The sequence below is a fragment of the Topomyia yanbarensis genome, chromosome 2 (genome assembly GCF_030247195.1).
Source record: "Topomyia yanbarensis strain Yona2022 chromosome 2, ASM3024719v1, whole genome shotgun sequence".
In the NCBI taxonomy this organism is placed as follows: Eukaryota; Metazoa; Arthropoda; class Insecta; order Diptera; family Culicidae; genus Topomyia; species Topomyia yanbarensis.
Genome location: NC_080671.1, coordinates 163,725,846 through 163,753,622, shown reverse-complemented (window position 1 = coordinate 163,753,622; position 27,777 = coordinate 163,725,846). Strand labels below are relative to the sequence as shown.

The following is a 27,777-nucleotide window of genomic DNA, read 5'->3' as shown; positions in this document are numbered from 1 at the left end:
GTGATTCTTTTCTGTATGATGGATGCAAAAAGTTGATTTTGATTGTGGTAGTGTATCAGCAAAACATGCCAATAATAGGAACCCCCGTATTTAGTTTTATCCTATTATAACACTAGGCCTATTCTAGTGTTTGACGAGTGATTTTAAAGTGAAATTATCGTAAAAAGGTTCTCCAGCTAAAATAAAGGTATGTATCAGTGCAATGTTTAGTATATTTGTGCCGGAATAACGAGATATGAGGCGGTAAATGCTGGCTCGTATATGTTTATTTTGCTAAGCGCCGATGCATCCAGTTTCGGTTCACTACGTGAGTGAGGCGGATTAGTAGATATTTCAATAAGGTGATTTTGTTTTAATTAAAAGTTGGATTTAGAGGATAGTTTTAGATACATATGTGCACAACAAATAAAGAATATAACTTGAGCTTATTTTTTCTCACCTGTTTTAGCCAAATCGATAGTGTCATTATCTCATATGCTTGGCTCGAAACCAAGGCGTACGAAATAGGGTCACAATAGGCTCTACTGCCATAATAGGCCCATCACCCTACATGATGCGCCAATCGACAGCTGTGACTGTAACTGTAAGCTGTAACACAATTTATTTTATTTTTGCCTCTTAAGGAGTTTCTCTAATAAATGTTTCAATTCCATTGCAAAAAAATAAAAATAAAAAATGATGGTCTGAATTGCCCCGTAGAGAGGTCCGAATAACCCCTACATTGTAAAAGGATAGAAAAACGTAGAGTGTTGCAAATCGTCGCCTAATGCAGCCATGGTGTGGTGCAAATAAGCTTTTATGGCACTAAAATGTAGCTGAGGTTTCAAACTAACAATTGGGACCTTTGACCGATATTTTTTTTCACATCTATCCTCCTAAAAGGGCGATTTGCTTAGGTAGGTCCGAATAGTCCCGGTTCCCCTATTCAAAAATATTATCAATCACCTGCAGGTAGGTTGGAAGTGGCCTTCCGTATTGAGCGGTTCGGAGCTTCGCCCAATTTCACCAAATGGCTTCAATAATACCTCATGAACTGTTTTCTCTTTGTGAAATTGGGTAACCGTGAATCTTATAGTTTTACCAATCATTCGGGAGTGCCACAAAGGAGAAATCTTGGACCACGTGTTTATTCTGTTTCAAATGAGGTTTTCTTCGTTATTCTAGCTGGTTGCAAACTAATTTACGCATACGACCGCAAACTATTTCTCGTTACACGACTGTATTGAACTACAGAAACAAGTAGAGTGGAGTCTTCCATAATTGACGCACAAATTTGTAGACCATCAGTGTCTCTAAATGCACGGGCAGCTATTTCCCTATGACACCATCCATGATATTTTCCAATAAAAGGAAGACGATACTTGGTTACTTCTGTTAGTTTTTCCATCATTCATCATCATTTTTCCATCCTTCTGGAAAGTATGTTGAATCCAAATATTTTTGAATAGCTCGATCAAGTATTTAAGAGTGATATCAGGAGTGTGTTAAGCAGACTGTCACAGATTATTAATCAATTGTTAAGATTGATTTGACCTCATTGAAGTTTATTTTAACCCTCCGGCACTCGCGCCGTTGTATTTTGTGCAGCACCTTCAGAAAATCTAGCGAAATCTTCTTTCAGCACCAGCGGCTGCTCATTCGAGGAGCCATTCGCGCGAGTGCCGGAGGGTTAAAAACATCGTCTTGGGACAATTTTACATTTTGAAACTGAGGTTTCCCAAAACCTCAGAAAGTTCCCAGATGGATTTGATTTATTCAACGGATTTTTCGTGAAAATTTCCTGAGTGAATCTTTGTTTAATTTCATTTTGCAGACCCCAAAATCCAAAACTAATCAGTGCGATGCAATCGTAAACATCTGATGGTGAGAAACCCAAATATTTACAGCAGCTCAAACAGATTGACCAAAAACACGTTAAATCGAACCACTGTTGGCAATAACACTAAACACGATGCCGCAGGGTCGAATCAACAGATTGGAGAACCTGGCCTGGTCGGTTTGGTCAGTCGTTGGCAGGCGCTCTATTACCACGGACCGTGGTTTGTGGAATAACGCGCGTGTAATACCAGCCATACACCATTTCCCCTCTTCGTCTGATTTGGATCACTCTCGCGTGCTAAAAGTGTATTAGCGTAGCGTTTATTAGCGTAGCGGATGGAGAAGACAGCACACTATTAGCTGTGAGTCAAATGAAGCAACTGGAGGAAATTTTGAAAAGTTATAAATTGCTAACGTCCCACAGGTTTAATCGCTGTCTTCGTGGGAATATTTGATTTCATTGTCAGCGATTCGAAGATTTAAGAAGTAGTTCCAAATGGGCAGCATAAACAATCCAAAACAGTACACGAAGTACAGCAAAAACACCACGGGATGCAAGGTCAGGAAGTGTGTTCCAATGCAGCGAAGCGTGTTTCGATTGGGATCGGGAAATTTGTTCAAACTAATACTGATCAGAATCATCACAATTCTGAACAACATGGTGAACAAGTTTCGATAGATGTTCCAACACGATCAGTTTGATATGTCCAATCATCAAAATCGATCCTATAACAAGTGCATTTTCTAGAACTTATTTTTAATTCGACTAGCCAAACATATCGACCAATATGCGCTCGATTGCCCGCGAAGCCCGTACTTGTCTGCTGCCGTCAGGTATGACATCACGGATTAGCAGGCGAAGCGAATCGAACATCGGATTAATGACAAACGATAGAAAGTGCAGTTGGCGCTGGACCAACACAACCAATCGACAAATATGCAACGGCTAATCGAACAGTATCGAGTGCAGTTTTCGAATGATTAACACGGTGATAGAGAAGCGCATTAAAATCGGTTTGATTGAGTAAAGTACAGGTTCGGAAATCTCGTAGCTAATCTGTATCATCCCGGTGAGGTGGCTAGATTCAAACATTCTGAAATTATGGTTGATATGTGTGTCATTAATGTGATTTGTGATAACAAAAGAAAAATAGATTCATTTTTATATGGCGCAGAAACAAATGTGACTTAACAAACTGCAAAAATAAACCTGTAAAACCATTCACCATCTAGAATTTTCATGGGATAATTGTGAAAACCAGTTCTTGTCACTAAAAATGTAAGAGCAAGTTGTTTGTATGTATAGTGTTGCATTGCTTTTATTCTGATTGTGAATGTTTTCGACGAAGAAGTTCAAATCAAATGTTATGTACGGGTAAACCAATCATACAGTAGCTGATCCCTTATTCATCTTATTTGTTTGTTTTGAAAATTCAATTTTGTCAAAACATTCGATAGAATAGACATTTGCTAGAAACAATTGCGAAATTATCTCTACTTTTCAAACGTCAAATACTCCATCTCTTTCGACATTTCAAGTAATTTAAAATTAATTGTTAAAAACACACTCACCACTCGTAGACACGACGTTTGAAGTAGTGTTATCCCAAAAGTCCACGTACGGTTCAACGACAAAAAACATTGTTGTGAGATATAAGAGATAAAAAAATACTAAAAATTTGTAAGTTTGTGGTTCGAGCACCTTTTTCTTTTCGATATGTTTTTTACACCCAAAATCATTATGCCGACAGCAAGAAAAAAGTTAATATTAAGACGGAAAAAACTAAAACGTCCCAAGAATATAAAATATTATGATAAAAGCAAAACTACCGGAACGGTAATAGCTAACATATCCAAAACCTGTTTGTGTTGCATTCATGTAAAATTTGAGATTCTTTACCTTTCATCTATTTCTATACAACCTAGATAACCACCTAGCATTACTACATGCCGCAAAGTAGCAGATTATTTGCATTTCAGATGGTTTTTGTAAAAAGTAAAGGCGCTATAACCTGGCTCATTAGCCATGACATGGCTAAATACATCCCAGGAACCAAAGGAGTGACATTAACCCTCTAAGAAAAATTACTCCCAACGATTTATCAAACCCCCATCAAATTGAAAGGGTTGTGTACGGTTGTCCACGTTTCTTCCTTATTCAAGGTTCAAAATAATCCGTTGATTAAATTATTCATTGAATGAATAATTTGATTGCCGTATAATTTTGAATCATCTTTATTTTGTACGCTGCTCAGTTGGCCTGGCCGCTTTAATGCTTGTGTCATATTCAATATGTGCCACACACATTAATAATGACAAGAAAAATTGTGGACGATCGTCTGCAATTTTCCAGGATCCCTACATGTATTGGCTGTGTATGTGTAGACTAGACTAGACTAGACTAGATAACTCGGCTAACTATCACTGGATTGCGCTTAAATAAGTTTAAATATCTTTGCTTCGTTCTTTCCAAGTAATGAAGTGGAAAATTTGGCCTGGAAAACACAAAATATCCGCGTTTGAGCGAAGTGAAACGTCAAGTACAAGTACCACTGCTCTAACTAATGTGTTCAAACGGGTTGTATGAATGGAGGTGCTAAGGATGAATTAGGGTACAGTCAGATCCATAGCGTGCGGTTTGCCAGGTTGGTCCCCGCCAAGGGCACCAACCTTAGGGGGCGCTAAAATCTTGATCTGCTTTATAAAATAAGTGAGGTTAAGGGCCGATTTCTTCACCCTCGCTTAACTTTTAAACCAGGTTCACCAGTACGTTTAAACCTGGCTTAAGCGCTAAGCGAGGGTGAAGAAATCGGCCCTAAGTCATCAAATAAGTGAAGATAGGAGTACCATTCCCAGGTACACACAAAATTATTGTTTGAAAGTCGAATTGATAAAGAAAGCCAAAGTTGGCGCATAACTCAGATAAGTTGCTGGTTCCCAACCTAGGTCCAATCAATCCTGCACTAAGTTGAATTTTTGCTAGAAATGTCACATGAGATTTTTGGTGTTCCTGGAAGCATTGAAAACTCCTTGTTTCTTCTCAAATATCTAAGATCAGGTGCTGATCGCTTCGGATTTGTGGTAGAGCTCCCTTTTGCTGGTATATTTGGAGCCTCTTAAAAAATCCATTTACTTGTAATTAGTGCAATGCTGCATGCATGACACTAGTTTGAAGGGACACACCATCTTGTCCCGTCCGATGCCATTTTCGTTCAAAATCTTCGCTCGCTGGAGCAAGGGGTCCTTGAAACAGCTAATCCCGTACGTCAGTAGATTCACTCATGCCAAGTTCGAATCGTTAACTACACCATCGATCTCAACTTTTGAGCGGGCATGTAGGCGCGTTAGTTCTTCTTAAAAGTCTTGTGGCCAGTAACGTCGTTATGTCAAAAGAATTGGCACCTAGGGGTGGCGCATAGCGTAGTTGGTAAATCGATTGCCTTGTATGTAGCTAACCTGGGTTCGAATCCCAACCACGCACGTAGGGTTAGAGATTTTTCGTAATAGATTTTTCTAACCTGAAGAGGCGAATAACCTCAAGCTTAAAACCTATATAATCGAAATAAAAAAAGTATCGGCACCTCGAAAAAAAGTCCCTATGCAAAATTTGAGCGCAACCAAATTGTCCAACCAAGTCATGAAGCGTCGAGATCGGGTGAAAAAATGCCTTTGTGGCAGAAAAAAATTGAATTGAGATGGGACTTATGTTTGGAAATGTAGCTTTCATTGTTTTTTTGTATGCCAAATATTTTAGAAATCCATGAAATATCAAAATTTGGTGTCAATTCGAAAAAAAACAATATTGTTAATTTTTATATGAAAATTTCAGTTTAAAAATTTTACGCTTTTCTAAGACGTTTGGCCTAGAAAATAATATAAAAACTACCTTTTCAAACCCCAGTATCAACTCAAATCCAGAATTTTTCAAGTTCCATAAAGGCTATCTTGAAAAAAAAAATATTTTGGGGTGGCAGTAGATTTCAACGTATCATTATATCCTAAACCATTTAGCATCAAAAATTCGAATTCAATTTCTGAATATTTTAAGGGTCTTCCTATGTTTTTTACGAGTGAAAATATTTTGCAATTTAGCCGTTTCGTGCAACCCCTTAATCGTTTTCGATTGAGTTAAAATTTTGTAAAAAGATTTTGTCGAGGTTCGAATGTTGTTGAGATGCGTCCAGTTATTGAAATCGATTATCACCTGTTTTCCATACGTGCCATTGACACTCTAATATGCAGTCTTCTGAATAGACGCTCCCTCTGTCGCCTTCAAACACCTAGCATCAACTGATTTCATAAATATACAGTCAAAGATTTGTGGCTGGAATTTACGTGAAATAATGTAGGAAGTAGGTGTGTCATTTCCATGTAGACAAATTATTTTTTGAAGCAATATACACGCGAACGGAGGTCTTAGTGGAATGTACGTAATGTTTCAAAGATTTTCTTCCATTTAATTCCACTATGTTTTAAACATAGTGGAATTAAATGGAAGAAAACCTTTGAAACATTATTTTTAGAAGGTCTAAATGAAAAATAAGGACAAAGTATATATACACCGAAGGGGCGTAAAACTGAGGCTCCGCCAAGGGCGCCAGAAGACCACGCTACGGCTCTGGGTACAGTTACCATAACTGGAATTTGAAGCCATATAGTGAAATTATGCATCCACATAGTGTTCTTCTGAATGTTCGAACTTTGGAAACATCAAATTCGAGTAAAGCTTATTATCAAAATATGGTCCTGGCTATGCACAGATAAGTATTTGAGCCAAAAAACTGTCCAAAAGCGAAAACTCCAAACTAGTGAAATAGCTTTTTATCTAGCATGACTGGTTTCTTGTAGAACTACTTTTATGTATCTAAAAACCAGTATTATCTATCGACTAGTCGTAAAGTATCTGCGAAATCCATTGACATTTACATTCGAAAATCGAAATTAACCAAATATTTCAATGAATATGACAGTTATAATCGAGCTGAATATATTGTACAATATTTCCCAAACATTTTGGTATTATAAAGTAATATTTATTTCTGTTCTCACCATTTTTCACCTCAAATTTCAATATCAATTGATAAATCAGTGTACCTGTAAGTTAATCAAGAGTGAAAATATTGCCACTTTCTGCCTTTCTGTGTTTATCAGGTCTTCTTTTAGAGAATATCTGTGCAAAATTTTAGCGTATTATTCCATATATTGTAAGAGATACAGCGTTTTAAACGAAATAGATGGGACACGCCGCAAAACGGTCTCTTTTTCTCGGAACTACGCTTTCAAATCATTCGGGCACTGTTACAGAAAGTTACAACCGCACTTTAAGATGCATTCACACATAATTACAATATAATTCCATATGTAAACTACTTGGCATACTGGTTCCATTCATTACCATAATTTTTTTGTGAAACAAAATATATTAATGCTTTTGGTCAGCTTTTTCATACGAATACTAGTCTGTGCTATGCATCAAACGAAGATGATGTAAATAACACAGTGGAAGTTTAATGTTACAAAAAACCCGTTCTGCGTTATAACTGATTTTATTACATTATTCGCAATATCACTTACTACTTGTTAACCAAAAATATTTACTTCAAATCCTTTTGGGAATTTGCCACAACTGTTAGAATGCAATGTGAACAGTATTGGCACCAATTTTTGTATCTTACCAAAAATATTGTTATTACAGTAAAATATATCACACTACTCTTCTATACATCTTTAGACATGAAATGCAGGCAAAATAATTAAACGGAACGAGCTGTCAGAGTAATCCACCAAGAATCTGACTGTATATTGCACATTTAATCTAATGTCGTAAGCTATATGTCCGACGGATAGGGCAAGTTATGCATATGTACATCGAACGTTGTTAGCCGGGTTGTTACATACGATCAATGTACAGTGGTCCAGAATGCATATTACGCAGGAATTTAACATTTTTACTAAAACTAAACAACTTGTTTAGTTTATTATATTGGGAAAAAATCCTTTTTTCAGTTTTTTTCCGTTTTTTTGTTATTATTGAACCTCTAGAATAGTCTCCCGCAATCTCGGTGGTCACACTGAACTTCTTTTGTTTTAAACAGCTATGCATTTCTCGCGCGTATTTGCTGTAACGCAGATTTCAATCTATTGACAAATTTCGAAAAACTGACAGCGATGAAAATACTGTGTAAACAATACACTCCAAACTACTTCTACCCAAATTTCCAAGAGAAAATATCCAATGGTTTATTTTTACAGCGTTTTTTTCCGTGATGCGATTTGATGTGGGACACCCTTTTATTGCGTTTTTCTCGAAGCCGCGTTTTCCAAATTGGCGAACATGATAACTCAAAAACTAATCAACGAATTGGCTTGATTTTTTTTATGACAATGCGCAATATGTGTAGTCTGTCAATGAACCACAGAAAGCCGAATAAAAAAAATATCTACCTGTTGTTTTGAAGAAATGTGAGCGAATTTTATGGTAAAATATCAGATTTTTTCCTTGTCATGAAATCATTTTCCGAAACTCGAACTTTTTTCTATTTTTTGTTCATCGAGTAACTACATGCCTAAGCTTTACAAATCTTATTGAATTTCATGTGTCAGACAACAAGCACGTAGCCAGAAAAAAAATTCGGGTGGGGCCCAAGAGTTTTGCAGTAAAATACCGCTTATCAAAACGATATTACTATAAACACTGAAATCTTTTTATGCGACTTTTTCGTTGATATTCGGTTTTTTAATGTAGATTCTTTCAATATATGTCTATACCATCGTTTGTAACTAGCTATTTAAATGCGACAGAGCTTTGGTCCAAATCTACACAGCAATTTGAATCTCAATTTTAAGACTTCATCTTTTGACCTCTCAAAAGAAAGCTCATTGGAGGAATAACCTCAAATACAAATTCTTTGTATTCACTATTTTTAGCAAAGCCTTAAATTGGAAAAAGGGCCGGTATACTGAGAAGTCAGTATTGTTAGCTGTGCCCAGCTTGTATTGTTTCTATGATGGTAGCAGACTGCTTTTGCAGTTGGAGGTTTCAACAGAATGAAATTAAATTTTGCCCAAATAATTCCTTCAGATAAAAAAAAATAAGGATATTTTTTTTGTTTATACCCAGAGTAGCTAAAGTAACGAGCAACCAAGCATGTGCACAATCATTCATCCTGCGGCAGCTGAGTAAAAATTTCTCAGTCTTCCCAAATGAACATCGAACATCATGTTCGCTCTAGTTCTGTGCTCATCCTACACCATCAATTCGTGTGCAAACTCGAACGCGCTAATGCGTACCAAAACACGAGCACATGTTCGTCTGCACAACCGAACCCCATGTATGTACGCGATGTTTGTACACATAGGTTCTTGATACTAGTTTTTTCTTCCTCTCACCCATCATCACTAGCATTGACTCATTCTGATTTGTGTGTGCCTTTCTTATGTACGCACATGGTGTACGTACACGATGTTTAAACCTAAGTTTTCACATCGTTCGCTTGGGTTCGGTGTTCGATGCGAACCTGTACACAAAGGAAAAGCATGTTTGAGGTAGAACGCATGCACGAAATTTTGTACACGGGTGCAAACTTGTCGATGTTCATGGGAAGACTGAAATTTCTGAAGTGGTCCCCCTATTCTTCACAAAGCGGTGAATTTTGCAAAACATGTTTTAATTTAATTGTTTAGGTACCCGTGAACATCTTCGTGAAATATTTTGTCGTTATTCGAAATATTTATAATAGTTTTGTTAATTGAAAATTTATACATCTTTTTATTGTAATATTTTTTACAGCCAAAGTCTAATTTCGAATTGCACCAAACTTCACTAGAGGTTCAACAAATGTCTAGAAAATGTCGAATTTTTCTTTCCAACAAATACATTTTTAATCGGTTTCGTCACGCGATATTCATGACGTTTAAGTTGTAAAATGTTGTATGTATTATCAGCTTTTAATTCCAAGAAAGAAATTATTGAGCAAACATAAGGTTTTTAAAATATTGAATTTTTTGTGTTACCCGGTATGCCAAAAACAACGCGCGGGCGAAACAGTGGCTGGTTGCACGGCACGCTGGGACCGACATCGCGAGAGTATAATCACCTGCAGGATATTGATGTCGAAAGTTACCATTATGCCAAGTCTCGTATACTCATTGGATTGCACCATTCGCATTTAATAGCTTCTAGAGAAATACGAATAGGAACGAATGTTGCGCCTATCGCTTCAAAATGCGAGCTTGGTTGGTGCATCTACGGACATAAGGTTAGCGATGATAACTCAAATTAGAGCAAACGTTAGCTAGTTCTTTCGCAAAATCGTGAGGAAACGCTTAAACTGAGTAGCACGTGTTACGGGGGGAGGAGGAATGTTGCGACAGAATTAGCCAGTCTATGGTTATAAAAACGTCAGTCTATGATTATAAAAAAGGAATTGGGTATGGCATGTTCATTAACAATAACCTAGGTCAGAGGGTCAGGATAATAAGCACGCTATACAGTGTTTTGTGCGAACTTATACAGAAACTATATATTATTGAAACTGTAACTAAAATTAAAAATGATAGTAAGTACCAGGTTACGATAAGTTTACTTAAATTATACTTAATTTACTGAGAGGTTGTTTACATTTATTGTTAATTCTACAGTAAACCGATATAAGATCAGGCATAGCCGACGACAAAGGAGATTACCGAGTTAGCAACTAAAACGGTATTAAGCACTAAAAAGTTGTAAACGATAATCCGCTTAGGTATAAGAAATGATAAAATAAATGGCAGGATTTGGGAAGTGGTAGGGTTAGGAATAAGGCAAATAACGACACAGAGAACATAGACAATACGGAAGTATTCTTCACTCCCAAGGAAAGAAAGACACTTCTCGATGAACGGATATCGTCGCTGTTGTGCTATCTTATGACAAACGCCATTTTGGGGTAAACTGAGTTAGATATGCCACATTAGGCCATTACAAATCTTTTTTAAAAATTATGTCCAAGTACAAATTTTTTTCTGAAGGGGGGGGCAAACAAAAAATAAATATTTATTTTAATAAACACAATTTTTTTTTCTTTTTACATTTTCTTTCGATTGAACAATGGTGGACGTTTCCACAGGGTGATTTCGTATAGCGGGGTTGAGCTATTTGTTTTACTAGAAAAATTCAAGCAAACATTACTGAATCAATCAAAAGTTTACATAGGAAAGGGATGCTAAAGTTTTCGTTTTAAATAATTTTCCGAACAGTGCAATTTCTAAATTCCCAAAAAAGCTTGAAAGTTCTCTAGAACTTAATGTAAACATTTAAGAGTACATTAAGGTATTAACTTTTGGTTGCTTGAACAGTTTTCATTTCGTTGTGGCGGCACATGGACCGACTGTACACACAAGGCATGAAAATCGGTCAACGGTGAACTTGCTTGATAACAATGTACAGAAACAGGATTGCAACATTTCACTTATGGACTTTTGGAAAACATTCTGGATATCTGAAAATGTCTGTATGTTTTATAGTATGGTTAAAAAAGCTTCAAAACTGCATTGGCCCTAGGTGGGACTCACTTTTGTGCCTAACCACTACTAACAGTCCTCACTTTTCTTCTTTCAAAAAAGTGAGGTTCTCGTGGAACAAAAGCACGAGACTGCATCGAAGCGTTATATCGTGGGGAGGCTGATTCAGTCTCAAGACAAAATGATACATTAGAGCTCCGAACACATATCCGGCTAATCGCAGTGATGAACTTCCTTTAGCCATTTGGCTCCAGTTTCTGTGAACCATTTAGTTCCTGTTTTCGCGAGCCATCTCAATTTCCCGTCGGAAGTTCTCCCGATACCGATGCCTGTTGCGCGAATCATTTAGCTCCCAGTTTTGTCGCAATCTACTCGCATAGTCAATAAATCCTACTCAAAGGGCCAACCAGTACTTGGCGAGGACGGTTCGGCGATACCGGATAGAGCGTAGCTTCTGGTTCGCTGCTTCCGGTTCGTTGAAAACTCGACGACCCACCGCTGGTGCTTCACTCGACCTATTCGATCTTGTCCCTGACGGTGAAACTAGTCTGCTCACATGCTTCGGTCCAGCGATTTCCGCTGGTTCGTGGTGCTCAGTACACTGGCGCCTCAAGCAAAGCTGTGGTTGCTCTCACAACCTTCCCCTTAACATAATCGTCGTGACTTTAAAAGTTCAAGTCGATGATATATTTTCCGACCGCGCTGTCTTTCGGCTGCTAGTCATCACCAACTCTGTTTTATGATGGGCAATCGTCTCCGTGTCGAGTGTCTCCTTTTCTAGTGATTGTCCGATTACTTGGAACACCACATCATCCGTGAAGCCGAAAATCGTTATATCTCTGGGAAGGTTCAGCTTCAATACTCCATCGTACACTGCGTTCCACAGCGTCGAGTCTAGGAACGTCAGTTGTATCTCTGCTGTCTCCACAGCTCCCACAACCGTTTGGATGGATTTCACTGTAGACCTGCCTATAAGGAAGCCGAATTACATGAGATGCCGTTCTCACGGTCCGCGTACTTCGTTAGCTTGTTCAGGATTACTTCTTCTCTCTAACATTACCAAGAGATATATTGACTACGCTGAAAGATTTCCATGTTGTCCCGGTATCGGAAGCAACATCAGCTTTTGTCGCTTCCAATTATCGGATCGTTTTGAACATATCCGGGCTCTCATGTATCGCTTCACTTTTATGGCTTTCGCCATCTCGATAACCTGTTTGTTGGTAAACCGATCTTCATCTTTGTGATCATACCTAATAATAGATTCATGTTGTGGGGAAAACCTTTCGATGGTGACCTCCATCTATTCCGGGCACCTTTCAGGTGGTGCAGCTGAGCCTTTTATCTTTGTTATGCCAACTTTGTAGGTCTCTCCTAAGGAAATTCGCGTTGGCTTTGTGGTAAGGCTTTCTTGTACAGCTTGACTGCTTTGTTGAGAGCGGTTCTTGCAGCTCGCTTACCTCGAGCCTTCTGACTTCTTTTTAATTTTACATATATTTGATACGGCTCAATGCGTTAGCACAACTGAGCCGTGGAGCGCACCTTGGGGGTCATTTGGTCCGTCTTCTCTCGCGTTTTAGTTTACGTCCATGTCATCATCGGTACTGCATTCATCTTGCTCATCGTCGGATGTTCTTATTTGTTGTTTGTGCTTACGGGTCGCTATTGTAAATTCTTCTTCATCGGTATTAGATTCCTTATTGGTGGAGTTGGTTGTTGGTTTGGAAACATTTGCTGTAATCGTTGTTACTTCGATGTTGATAATGGCAGTTGGTTTAGTGGTACTGGGGCCGATCGTTGTTGAGCTGGTGTTTGTGAATGTCCGGTCTGCAGTCGTTGGTTTACCAACTGGTTGTGGTTTAACATACGATGATTGTATACCGGCTATGGTCGTATCAGGTGGAATTTCTTTAGCAGTCTCTGCGCAAGGTTTCCCGTGTTGTAGCGGATGATCACAATATTGACAGGTAGGAATCTGTCCTGGGTGCGTGACTAGTGTTCGTTGAGAATATTCAACACCATGAGGTGATTTGCATGTGAAAGTCAAGTAAGAGGGAATAGGTTTTGTCGGACGCATTCTCACCACACGAACTCCGTGGCGGAGTCTTGGGAAGAAGTTCCTCCAACTATCTTCCTTAACACTATTCACCTCTCCGTATTTTGACAGGATTTGTTTGATAGCGAAGGAACTAGTACGTGGTGCCAGGTCATGTCAACATTTATATATGTTGGGATACTGTATAAAATGTCATTACATTCGATGACGTGTTTCATGTTGTTCTGGGAAGCGAATGATTCTACTTGACTAATATTTTTTAACATATTCAGTACCGCATGACGTAAATGGTGGAATTGCACCGCATAAAGTACCGCAAGCTACGTTGAACTTCAAGTTCACCTTCAACATTTGCTCCCCTTCATGAATTGATGGTATTACCGGATATTTCGTGTAGTCAACAGCAACACAGTTTGCCCGCATCGTGATATACTTTTGCTTGGCATTGTCACTCATTGTTTGTTCACGTATCACACACTAGGCAGAAGGAATCAATTTTTGCCAAGCGTCGCGCGGGTAAATTTGATTACTTGCCCTGCTATTGCAGCGGAACGATTTCTAGCTTCTGAACTGAGCGAGATGAGAAACCGAAGTGATCTCCGACTTCTTCTCAAGCTCGGAGGCAACTTATACGTAGATCGATAATCGTCGTATTGCACCCGGCGACCGTTTCTCAGTTTCCCATCCCTTGGTATGGTCGCATTACACGCCTTTGTTAGTAGTGCCGTGAACTCGTTCGCATTTAGGTTGAAGAGGATACCCTGAAATTCAAGTTCTTCGACGGACACGTTCCTGTGATAAATCGCTGTTTTCCATCTTCACTCGTTTATTTATCTCCTACATATTCATATTCATGTGTAGTTCATAGTCCTGTTATCAATGCTGTACCAAATCGCTTGGTGGTCGCTGTGGATATATCCTCGCACACTTTTCAGTCCATCTTTCCGGTTACTCCAAGGCTACAAAAATTGACATCGATAATGGATTCCCGGTTCTTCCTGCGGTAAGTGCCGATGATACCATTATTTGTAAGATCTATATTTAGCTTTGCTAGAGCATTAATGATCGCTGATGGCCAGACAAAGTTTTTTTTGATTCCAGCGTCTATCTCGAAAATTTCGCATGTTTCTGGTTCTTGGAATATTTCAGAATTAATGTCTCTTCGGCTTCTTGGAAAACGGCTTATTCAATTTTCACAAGCTTAGCCTTAAATGGAAGGTTTGGTAGCAGATTCATAAGAATCGCACATATGGCTGCGGAAATACGGTATCAATACTAAGATCCCATATGAAATCTTTAAATGTCAAAAACCTTTCGGTAAAGTTCATGTATATTGAATATTGAATCATATATAAATCTCCAGGAGTCTGATTTGAATTCAGATTGTTTCCTTATCGAAATTATTTTCGAATGCAACGATCGATTATGTCTCTATCGACTGTTGCGTTTAAAATGGAATCGATTCAGAAGTCGGTCTGTATTAGCCTTTCCATGAGATGTTTGTTTGATAATACACAGATGGGTCCTTCCTTCCGCGACCAGCAAACGTTTCATTCGATGTTGGACTGGATCGATGATCTCATTTAAACTTCACATTTACCCGAGAATGGTCAAAATAAAAATTATCATGGGATGGTAATTTCTAAAACTACCATAATAGTTTTCAGTTACGTAAAGCAAAATCTGGAAGCTATTGTTGTTCTATAAAACGTGACAATTTTTTGAATTTTGGTTATTTTAAAAAAATTATTTGCCCCCTGATTTTTTTCAGCGATTTTGAAGGGGGGGGTGACATAATTTTAAAAAAATATTTGTGATGGCCTTACTTGTTTGAAAAATCTCTACAAAGTGGCGTTTTCAGAATTTTGAAATTCTACTTGGTTACTTAGATATAGCCAGAAACATGATAAGAAATTGTGAGTTTTTTGCTTCAAATCACTATATCTAGGGATTGGCTCAAGTTATATTGAAGTTTTAGACATTTTTATGTGTGAAAATGTCTGAGGAGCACAATGGCATAAACATTTTCGAAAGAAAATTATACGAGTTGTGAGAAAAACACAGTTTTAGTTTTGAACTGGAAATAAAATATATTTGGCAACACTGTAATCAAGAATAACCATTTTTTCTAGATTCCCTGACTCATTTCCTTTAAAATGCATTTCAACGAATGTTTATAGACCATATGAACGCAAAGATATGAATAAAAGTTAAAAAGTGATGATTTTGTTCTATGGAAAATTTTCCATGCACGATTATGACACGTCATACAAATTTTGTCATCAATACACGCCTATGACACGTGTGAGTGCGACTTTTGTTTACATTCATAGTAAAAACTCGCAACATAGTCAACCGATCTTCGTAATATTTGAGAGATTAATTCAGAACAGATAGAAGCATCAATTGTCTTCTTTGGATTGTTTATACCATTTATAAGTTTCAAGATATTCAATCTCAAACTTTAAAAATCGTTTTTCTCGAAATGTACTAAATGGCGCTTGTCATAAGATAGCACAACAGCGACGATATATCAACATCCCCGAGAGGATATTGAGATAGTAGAACAACAATGCCTCCGAACAGATATTGCCATTCAAATTCGGCTTAAACCGATGTAGATTTATACACTACCGTCGTGACATTTGAAAGCCATAGTTCAGTTTATAACCCATTTTCGCTAGAAATTCCAGAGAACGATCGTCGATACTGCAAAAATACTGCTGTATTTTCTCTGTAAGCGATTTGGTTCTCAGAAATTCTCAGCAAACTGCCCACCAACCAGGATTATGGAACTCTAACCTCATCAAAACATCAGTAATCTTCAAACATTCCTTGGGATTTCACGGAATGTGTAGAGTGCTGTAGACAGAAGTGGGCCACGTTTTTATTTTTGGTTGTAAAATAGTGAAAAATCCAAATTTTTCTGATGTTTTTTTTGATTGCAAGAATATTCTAAGACGCAAATTCTCGTTAAAGCAGATTTGTGAAATTAAGTTTCCAAAAATTTTTATTTTCATTTGCAAAAAAAGTGCATTTTCCGCGTTTTCCGAAATTGTAGGGAGAAGTGGGCCACCCAAATTTTTATTTGAAGAAATGATCTGATTGATGTGAATTCTTGTCCTGGGGGTTTTCAAAGGCGCTGAACACGAATCTGTTGTCCAATTCGTGAAATATAAATTAGTTGATGCTAAAAGAGGGTTAAAAATTGAAAAAAAACATTCACTTTAGTAATAATGTTAGTTAATTATCTGAAAAAAAAGAGTAATGCAGAAAAAATAATAAAACTGTTGCGAAAATGTGAAAAAAACATTTTAAGTGTTGAAGCACTGATCCTACTCGCAATAGACGCACATGAAAGTGGTGCGGTTGGTCATACCGACGCACTTTAAGTGGAAGGGTCGGTCGCAGATGTCGCACTCGATAGAGTTCTTTCTAGTCAGCTTTGCCGGCATTAATTTGTTGCAAATCATGCAAAAATCAACGTCTTCGTCCGAAGAAACCGAAGCCTTTCTTTTCTTGCCTTTTTTAAGGCTGCTTGTGAGGTATTGGCCTTTTTGAGACCTTTATTGGTATCCGCGCTTTTCGACACAGTGCAACTTCTTCTGCGATCTCTCGATTTTCAGGGGATGTAATTATGCTGCTTCTCAGTGGTTTGCGGCCACGGTTAGATTTCTGCTTTGGTGTGACGTAGTTATGCGGTCCAATAATGTCCAATAATAATGCCCATGTCTGTCCACAAAAAGTGGCCCACTTCTATCTACAAGCGCCGTTTTTTGCATATGGATCGGACAGAAACACAATGTGAATAATAGGCAAAAATCACTTTGCATTTCGTAAATTAAACGTTTCACTAACATATTGAATATTTACCTTAGTTTTTCTCGTTAAAATGCGATGGTGATTCGCATTAAAGCGTACGATCGCGAAAACTTTCTTGTCGAAATTCTCAGCACGTTTCTCTTGACAGTGCGAGAATAGGTTTATAACCTCTAAATGTTTATAAAAAATGAGTTAGTGTCAAAATACGATAACTGATGTTCGCGGTTTGACATAGATGTCACTAGTCTTACAGTTATTCGGGTGGCCCACTCCAACCTGTGGCCCACGTCTGTCCACATCACTCTACCTTATTCTAGGCTATGTGGTTCGACAACAAAACGGAAGTCCCCTGCCTTCTCACTTATCTCCTCGAATTTCTATTTCAACCAGGAACAGCTTTGATCGTTACCCGGAGAGAACTAAACAATACCATTCCTAGCCAAACTCACTGAAACTGGGGATGAATGAGTGAGGAGGGATTGAAAGGAGACACCCGTAAAGATCTTTTAACAGATCATCTTTCAGCGTAATCGAAAAGTGACCTTTCTGCAAACTTGCTTGCATTCGATGGGTATTGAGACTCGAAGACTCTATACAATGAGCCGAAGCATTGTTGAAGAGTACTTCCGCGGTTGCACTTCTATTCTTTGATTTTGATCAATTTGTTTCCCATTTTTTAGGATTTAGAAGGAGCACGTTTCTCGCAACTACCAGCATTCGCACCTGATGTTGTGGAAAGTGACTCAATTTTCGATTCCCCGAAAATCGGCAAACACGCATTAACGGTTTGATCAAAACCAGTGGGAATTTACAATCTAGCAAAGTCCACACAATTAAATCCATTTTTTCTCTAGCAAAATTGAATTATCACACAGTAGAACCGCAAAAGGTTGCTACAACTAGGCGTTTAAATGATCAAAGACGATGTACTTATGATCATATAACGACGGTTCGAGCTCGTTGGGTACGAGCCAGTTTGCTAATTCATGCGTAATGCAGTCAGAGCAGCGAGTTACATCTAACATTTCTTCTCTGCAGATCGCACAAATGTTGATTGATTTGTTACATTAAGTATATGACGAATTTCGCGCCAACTCGAGCAAATGTTGGCAGCACCCTCAGATTTTAATGAAACTTTCTGTACGTGAGAACTTTGTCACAAAAAGCCACTTGGCATACTTTGTTTTTCCAAATATGATCTAGACTGTCTTATGAAAAGGGCCACACTTTTTTACCATTTTTTTTCAAATGGCTATAGTCTAAAAATGACAAATCCTACAAAAAATGTTGTAGGAGTGGTTTTCACAAAATTAGTCAAATCTTCGAATAAAAATATTGAAAAAATTCTTCATTGTCTACTGCACTGAAAAAATCGATTTTAAAAGTTTTAAAGTCGATTTACAAAAAACCATTTTTGATTTGGATGAAATTTTGTTGCCAGATAGATAATTATGTTCACTACCTACCGTCAAAAATTCAAGTTGCGCACTTTCAAGGAAAAAAAAGTTATTTAAAAAAAAACATTTCCTTGCCCAAACTGATTTTTTTTCTTCGGTGTATTTTTATCGAGAACTAAACCAATGAAAGTCATAATCATCTCAGAAGCCAATAAAACTCAGTTTGTGAGAAGATAATGTCTAATTTAGCAACTAAGCATATTTTTATTAAGGGGTTAACTACTTTTTCATTTTTCATGAAATCGAATTTTTTTTATTACTTTATCTGAAAGTACAACTCCTTGAGAATGTTTTCCCAAATTTATATAAAGATCCGAGAAATAAATATAAAGATCCGAGAAATAAATAAAATTACTAAAAATGGTTTTTTCGTGATCACGATTGCCGAAAAACTACTCAATCAATTTTCTTAATTTTTTTCAATTGGGGACCATCCATAAATGACGTGGCATTATATGGGGGAGGGGGGAGTTTTGTATTTTGTGATGATGTGTGACGACAGGGGGGTAGGGGGTCATGTCATGCTACGTAGCTTTTTTAAAGGGGGAATAGGGGTTGACTTGATGTCACGACAATCTTACCCGTTTCATATAACTAACATCGTATTTGATTTTTTTTAAATTTTTTACGGGGACAACGAGGGGGAGAGGGTTACCGTCAAGCTACGTAATTATCAGGGGGGTATACGGAATTTTGTGACGAAATGCTACGATGGGGGAGGGGGTGTTAAAAATCACTCAAAAATGCTACGTCATTTATGGATCATCCCTTGCTCGTAATTAATTTTTCTCGTACTTTAACGATTCCTTTTTTATTCATAAATTTTTGTTTCCTGGTTAAGAATTTTTTAATACAATTTTTAGAGCTTAAAACAGGGAGGATCGTAGTAAGCTGTGGTACCAAGCAGTCAAAAAAAAATTGGTGTCTTGTTTTTAGCTCCCGTTTTTGTTGGGAAAATCATTTGGAAGCGCTAATTCGCGAATTTTGGATGGTTTTGGTCAAGATAGTGTAGTGTAGTGGCTTTATGCTGGTGTCGCCACGGAAGCATTCAAGCAGTGATCAAGCAAAAAGACGGTTCCGCTGTTCGAAGCATTGCGGATGTTCTTGAAGAGAAAATCTCTCCATCAAGAACACCGAATGACTCCGACGCCCCGCAGAACGTTCGAGCCATCCAGAGGCATTCGTGGAATCAGTGCTGCCTTCAGCAGGTCCAGGATCGGATGCGGCGTGCACAGTTAACCGTAATATTCTACGCTGTTTTCGGTGGCTGGTACGCCGGCGCGGCCACGGACGGAAGCGGAAAGTTTTATATGAGTAAGCAAGTCCAAGATCGGACGCGGCGCTCACAGTTTACTTTAATTTTCAACACCGGTTTCAACAACTGGTACGCCGGTTGTCCACGGACTAGAGCGATAAGTTTTCTATTTATATTGCATATAGTCGGATTTTCAGGTTTTCTACCCAAAACCCAAACCGATGGAATTTCATTTCGATTTAATAAAAAAAATCAAACTCGGGTTTTGTTGTTGGCCCCGGAATTTAAATGACATACACATACACACAGACATTTTCCGATCTCGTTGAACTAAATCCAATGGCACATGACAGTCGGCCCTCCGGGCCTCGGTTAAATAGTCGATTTTTACAGTGATTACATAGCCTTTCTTTATATTGAACGGCTCAGTGCACGAACGTCTAAACTGCAAAAAACTTGTTCTGAGATATAACGGAAAATGAAAATAACAGAATTTGTTTTTGCTATTTATTGATGTATATTAATTTTTCTCTGCATTTTCTTTAGTGCATGTATAATGCCAGGATAGTTTTGAACTTAAATTCAATGTTTTAGTTTCGGAAATAAAAAAAAAATAAAATCACTTGCGCCGGTCTAGCGCAGACAAAAGAAACGAAATTCACAAAACATGAAGTTAGGCCACTAATTATTATTGAGGAACTTTAGAAAATTTAGAATAGCTCGTAAGTAACATTGAGAGCCTCTCTTTGTTTACTTTAATGTTATTAGATGGCAAAGCCCCAATCGAAATCAGACGATTGGGGCGTCCATGTACCACGTGGACAATTTAGAGGTGGATACGCTTGTCCACGGAGACGGGGGAAAGAGTATGGGAAGTGTCCACGGGGACTTTGCATTACATTTTTGTCTTATATAAGAAAGTTAAACAAATTTGTATTTGCTTTTTTCAAAAGCGCTTATAATAGCATAGTGTGCGAATGTGAAGGGATTTTTTTTAAATCGAAAACATTTGAACATTTAAATATTGGATTCGAAAGATTGTTAAAATTACGAGCCAACTCAATAATCTGTCAAACTATTCAAATTTGTGTTAATATGAGGACTCTTTAAAACGTAAGTCCAATAGATTACAATGTCGTTCAAATATGATCCATTTCCATGGAAGTTTCCCAAAAAGATTCTATGATATGGTTAAAGTCAGCACATTGGAAAATTTCCCCCCGGAATTGAAAATCCATTTCTATTTATGAAACCACCCAAAATAAAGTTTAGGAAAGTTCACGTGGACATCGTGAGGAAGGAGATAGGAGTACATAGGAGTACAGGAATTGTCTACGCTTGTCCACGGTGGAGGAGGAGGTCAAAAATGAAGATTTTTTTTATCTGCGTGGCATATGAATGGCCCCATCCTGAAAATGATTCGAACGGTGATTGGGACGATTCCGACGTTAATTAAATATAAAAATGCATGTATCGAATAGAGAACGTTATAACTGTAAAGTTTGACATGATGTACCTTCAATTCGTTTTAAGTATTCTATGTGTAAAAGCCGTTATGTAATAAAAATGTGTATTCCTGCATTAAAATCGTAAAAAAATACTTTTATTACCACATGTAAGATTATCAATCTCTCGCCAGAACTAAAAGGAAAAACGGCCCAATTCGACTTGGGCCGCACTGCCTTTTGAATATCCGAAGATTTTTTCGAATCCTAAACAATATTTTTATTCAAATAAATACCTTCAAATTAAGTCTTTGATCGGAAGTCGGTGTCATTACATTAATTAATAATAACGTACAATTAATTGTCACTTTTGATATTTTTTGACTTGTCCGTTCTTGCACTGAGCCCTTCAATGTGAGATAGGCAAAAAAGATATAATATATCTTTTTTGCCTATCTCACATTGAAGGGCTCAGTGCAAGAACGGACAAGTCAAAAAATATCAAAAGTGACAATTAATTGTACGTTATTATTAATGAATGTAATGATTATGTAGCGTGATAATTCGCAAAGGTCTACACGATTGCGCACAGTATCTCGAAAACAACAGCCAATGCCTCTAACAAAATAGCTAACGCCAAAGCCGGACACTTGAAATTACCTCAGAAGACTGCACCTCATAGTTATGGATTAGCTGACCAGCTCTGACGAAAAAATCCGTACACTGTGCGAACTATTTGCCTGGGTGTGGTGAACGGTTAAGCTTCATTGCGCTATGGTGTACGGATTTTTTCATCAGAGTTGGTCAGCTTAGTTATGAACCGTTGATCACTGCGGAATTCCAAACAATCTTTGTAAATTTAAGTAACAGTCACCGGTTATACAAATTCCAATCAGTCTCAATTGATTAATACTTTACGAACATCAAATAAGTGACTGTAAATAGCAGCAAAGAAAAAATGCATCGTAAAATCCGGTTAGAATTAGAATGAAACAGTCGGATATAAACTTCAAAATGGATTGAGATCTAACACCAAGAAAATCGCATCATAAGTCTTCATTAAAAAGACGGCAAGGACGAACTTCCAGTATAAAAACTGGCTAAAAAAATAATTCGTGCGCAGAAAAAGTGAATTTTATACAGTACAATTTGTTTCCCAATTTTTCTTTTCGAAGGCCCAAATTAGATCGATTCAACAGATTGAAAAAATCTGGAGAGGTTTCCTTCCGTTTTCAGAGCACGTAAGTAGATTTATAAAAAATCCTTCTAACGATGAAATAAAATTCTTGAATTTATAGAGCGTCTTAATGCCAAAAAGCAAGTAATTCTGATTCTCTAGATGCAATGCTGAACTTTTCCGTCACTACTGTGTTCTATGGGATCCCCTAAACACATGGGACAATTATGCTTTAGAACAGCAGTACGGCAATTATTGTAATATTTGCCTTTAATGCGAGAGCAATAACAATTCGTCTGCAAAGCTCCCTGAATATTTATATTAGACTAAACTCATTCTAAACATGAACCGCCGGACGCGTTAAAAACCGATATTGCCAACGCAATAAACACCAGGCTATTAAAAACCCGCATATGTAAACATCCCTATGTAAATGTTTCCCTCGTTACCATTAGATCGCCATTGGTTCAACATCTCTAACCAATAAAAATTTACCTCGTAATTATTGTTTTTGTCCAGATAAAACAAATTTTCAGTCATTTTTCGTTCCAGATTTAGTAATTTTGTGAGACTTGAGGGTGCGATAGGTACAACCAGAAATCAATTCCAATAAAGATGTACCGAAATGGATATAGCCGCTGGCGTCAGGAAGCCTGTATTCGAGATGTGATTTTTGCGCTCATCGCAATAATGTTTCTATTATGTTGCTAGTTATGAGTATGACTTGATACACAAATAATAAACCTTTAGTAAAAATAAGAATGTACTTACTTATCCCGCTTGAATTGGTTGTTAGCCTCGAAGAAACACACCGCATCATCGGTGTAGCACTTGTCAACGGTTGGCACCCGGCGGAACTTCTGGTGATACCATGCATAATTTTTGCGATTCGGCTCAACGATTGTTTCTGAAAAATGAATATATCTAGAATAGTTGGTAACTGTTGTCGGGTCGAGTTACTTAAATTTTAGCAAATAATTCCATTAGAATTTGTCAGACTATTAGATTTTATTAGGGACAAGTAATAAGTTAATAGCAGAAAAGATCACGAAATGTAACATTTGAATTCCGTAGCGGAGTTTGTTACTCTAATTCTATGGCAACAATGCATATTTGGCAAATTTAAACCTAACGGTTCGTGCCGCACATCGTTTATAACTTGCAAGTTTTAATAATTCAAAACGAATTTCTTGGACTTGATAAATCACTATCAGATAAATCGATTGTCTTGTACGCAGCTCACCTAGATTACATTTCTAAGGTTAAAACTTCTACATTCGGAACAAAAAATGTAATGTACTTGGCCCATTTTACCCTGTTTCTCGTGATTGTTTTGGTTGTGATGCCGACAAAGCAACTACCGAAAGGTTAGAAATAAAATTATGTAATAGAACGAAGTATACATTTTTTATATTTCTACTGAACAAAACACAAAAAATCAAAATTTGGTTATATACTTGTTATAATAGAGTTCTAATTTAAACAAACAAAAGCCACAGTATTACTCCAAAAAATCTAGTGGTTTTAGTGAACTTACCTCGGAACCAGGTAACGGGGCCATCGATGACAGCATCAATAGCATTTAAGAAACTATCCAGGGAATTTCGAGCAGGTGCTTCCGGCATTATTGGATGCTGCAAATAGATGGTTTATCAGCAACATTGAAAAAACTCAATTTTTATAACAAACCCACTTTTTACGTATTTTATGCAAATCTAAGCACGAACTGAAATGCTACAAGAAAAGTGGAAACAGATATCACGAAATTTTAATGTTGACGTTCAAGTTAAGTTGGGTGTACAGTGGTCGACGGCAGAGGTTCAGAGCAGAGTGAATATATAAGGAGAGTGACGACAAAAATATAGAAACAGCAAAGAGAATAGGGAAAGAGACGAATAGTGTGAAGCCAAAAATACCTTTTTGAGCAGACCAATCGTGCAATGTAAATAAACATTACTCATGCCTGAGTTAGAGGAGATAAGTATTGTACATCTATCAAAAAAGAAATTTGAGTTTTCGTCAGAATTTAGTTCAATCGTGATTGTAAGGTGCATTCTAGAGTATATCTATGAGTAAAAACAAGCTTTAGAATTATTTCATCTCTTCGAAATGCACATCTTTTGATAAACAAATCCAACGATCGACGTACGGTTTGTTTTCAAAATATAATAGGAGTAATTTAAAGTGCTGCCTGTGGAAGCGGTTGCCAAAATTCTAGTGTTAAAATCATCATAAAGGGAGTGTTGCCATTTTGACTGATTTTCACTCTTCATCTCTTTCCCTATTCTCTTTGAGAAACAGCACCCAGAAAAGCTCTCCCGGAAAATGATCATGAATGCTGGCTAAAGCCAAATTTACACCTATCCGATTCGTTTCAGTTCCGTGCACGGACGCCATTATTCTTTAAAGCGGCGTGTAAGGCGTGTAATTTTTGTCAATACGCGTATTGACGATATTGTTACAATATTTCAATCCCATTTGAAATCCACATCGTCAATACAACTTTTTCCATTACTCGTGCAATACTTTTGTCAATACTCTCTAGTCTAGTATTGACAACAATATTGAACGTGCGTAAGGGCCGCTTAAGAAACCGATAATAGATATTTCGTAAATGTTTCTTAGTCTAAATTACCAGTGTTTACAGTCGGTTACCACTCATAAATATTAAGTGACTCTAGTAAAGGTGATAATAAGTTTTCGTTATTGTGCGCTCGTTTCAAAATTTGGTTCCAGACCAATGAATTGATGACAAAATCAAGAAAGTACTAAGCTTTTCATAAAGTAAATGTTTTAATTCCCGTTCTGAAAATGTGAATTAAATGCAAGATGTTTGTTTACATATTTCTGATTTTTCTCTAAAATTCTGTAGAGGGCACCTCACTACATTTGAATTAAAGACGCTGAATTACTGAATAAAGACTCGCCATCTTATCCCAACTAAAAAAATGGTTTGGCAACATTATTTTCTGCAAAACTAGTACCACTGTCATGGCGTTAACTTCAGTTGACTCGTATACTACAGTTACCGCAGAGTTGCAACGTTGATATTTTTTTAATCATGAAGTGCTGTGTGAAGTTTTGTACCAATAAAACTATCGCCAATTTTAAAAATATTCGGTTTTTCGCTTCCCGGTAAACTGCGACCTTCGTGCGGAATGGGTCCGGTGCTGTGGTTTACCAGAAAATTACAACATTACGGATAGCTGCAATGGTTGAAGCAACTTTTAGCAGGCACCGTAGAGATTCGATTCAGAAATTTATTCAAAATATTTTAACTCACTATCACAATACTTTCCAAAATTCATTCATCAGATTGCAACATTTGACAAGTATACTACTCGATTGGAATGATATTGACAGATCTCGTGCTCATCGATTGGAATGACACTGACAGATAAATGTTAAACAAATGATTGACGGGTCGAGTCTTTATCCAGAGGGATTCAGCGTCGGTAACTTGAATGTCCCCATTGGCGTCCGTGCACGGAACTGAACAGGCACTGAAACGGATCGGATAGGTGTAAATAGTAGGTCTGTTCCAGTACCAGGAGAAACTGGGAGTACTCCGGAGAAAATCGTTCCTGTACTCTCTTCTTCTCTTTTTTCTTCTTCTGGTAGCAAACCGGAGTAAAAAGGAGCAAAGATTTTTTGCTCCTGTTTACTCCGGAGTGACTTCCGTGTACTGGAACAAACCTAGTGCTTATTTCTTCCCTGTAAAAAATTCAAACTTAGGGACCATCCATAAATGACGTAGAATTATATGGGGAAGAAGGAGTTTTTTATTTTGTGATGATGTGCGACGACAGTGGGTAGGGGGTCATGTCATGCTACGTAGCTTTTTTAAATGGGAACAACTAACATCGTTTTTTTATTTTTTTAAAAAGAATTTACGAGGTCAAGGGGGAGAGTTATCGTCATGCTACGTAATTACCACGGAGGGTATTTACAGGTTTGTGACGAAATTCTACGATGGAAGAGGGGGGGGGGTGTTAAAAATCACTCAAAAAATGCTACGTCATTTATGGATGGTCCATTATATTTTATGTACTCCACACACATGATATGCATGTGCTCAAAATGTGCAAAAAATATAAATTGGATTTGTCGCGCACATACGTTTGGTGTGAAATCTGTCATGAAACGAATCTCTATGTGGCAAACTATTATAATGATCACTTGTCAAATCCATTTCAAACGAATCAAATTCAAATAGCAACTTTTAGTAGGATTGACGCTAGCTTCAAAACCGGAGACACTATTTGTTTTTTATTTATTTATTAACAGATTAAGGCCGAAGTGGCCTGTGCCGTATACAAAAGATTCCTCCATTCCACTCGGTCCATGGCCGCGCGTCGCCAGCCACGCAGTCTTCCACCTGGTCGATCCATCGTGCTCGTTGCGCGCCACGTCTTCTTGTACCGGTCGGATTGCAATTGAGAACCGTTTTCACCGGGCTATTGTCCGACATTCTGGCTACGTGCCCGGCCCACCGTAGTCGTCCGATTTTCGCGGTATGACAGATGGGCGGCTCCCCCAACAGCTGATGCAACTCATGGTTCATTCGCCGTCTCCATGTGCCGTCTTCCATCTGCACTCCACCGTAGATGGTACGCAGCACTTTCCGTTCGAAGACACCAAGTGCGCGTTGGTCCTCCACGAGCATGGTCCAGGTCTCGTGCCGTAGAGAACTACCGGTCTAATCAGCGTCTTGTAGATGGTCAACTTCGTACGACGGCGAACTCTGTTCGACCGAAGTGTCTTGCGGAGGCCAAAGTAAGCACGATTTCCTGCCACGATGCGTCTACGAATCTCTCTGCTGGTATCATTGTCGGCGGTCACCAGTGAGCCCAAGTACACGAACTCTTCAACCACCTCGATTTCGTCGCCACCGATGCAAACTCGAAGCGGGCGGTTCTCATTTTCTTCTCGTGAACCTCTTCCTATCATGTACTTTGTCTTCGACGTGTTGATGGCAAGTCCGACGCGCTAGGCTTCTCTTTTCAGTCTGATGTAGGCTTCCTCCATCTTCTCAAAGTTTCGTGCAATAATATCAACGTCATCGGCGAAGCCAAGTAGCTGAACGGACTTTGTGAAAATCGTACCACTCGTGTCGATCCCTGCTTTTCTTATTACACCTTCCAGCGCGATGTTGAATAACAGACACGAGAGACCATCACCTTGCCGTAACCCTCTGCGTGATTCGAAGGGACTCGAGAGCGTCCCTGAGACACGTACTACGCACA

The 27,777-nt window shown here is 38.0% G+C and overlaps 1 protein-coding gene and 1 long non-coding RNA gene across 3 annotated transcripts in view; one reads left to right on the top strand and one right to left on the bottom strand.

The window, feature by feature from the left end:
• The window catches only part of LOC131681974 (NADH dehydrogenase [ubiquinone] 1 beta subcomplex subunit 10), a 48,961-nt gene extending 24,588 nt beyond the window's left edge, over positions 1-24,373 (bottom strand). The window contains exons 1-3 of the mRNA XM_058963097.1: positions 24,225-24,373; positions 24,069-24,165; positions 23,303-23,438 (exon numbers count right to left, since the gene is read on the bottom strand). Coding sequence (XP_058819080.1) covers positions 23,303-23,438; positions 24,069-24,156 — 224 coding nt within the window. The 5' untranslated portion in view covers positions 24,157-24,165; positions 24,225-24,373. The remainder of the gene's footprint in view (positions 1-23,302; positions 23,439-24,068; positions 24,166-24,224) is intronic.
• On the top strand, positions 1,982-23,254 carry LOC131681976 (uncharacterized). Of its 2 annotated transcripts, none has more exons than XR_009303999.1 (3): positions 1,982-2,180; positions 2,243-2,853; positions 23,119-23,254. It is a non-coding gene; the product is annotated as an uncharacterized LOC131681976 (long non-coding RNA). The 2 variants fall into 2 exon arrangements; XR_009304000.1 differs by having other exon boundaries at positions 23,084-23,249.
• Positions 24,374-27,777: the final 3,404 nt, after the last annotated feature.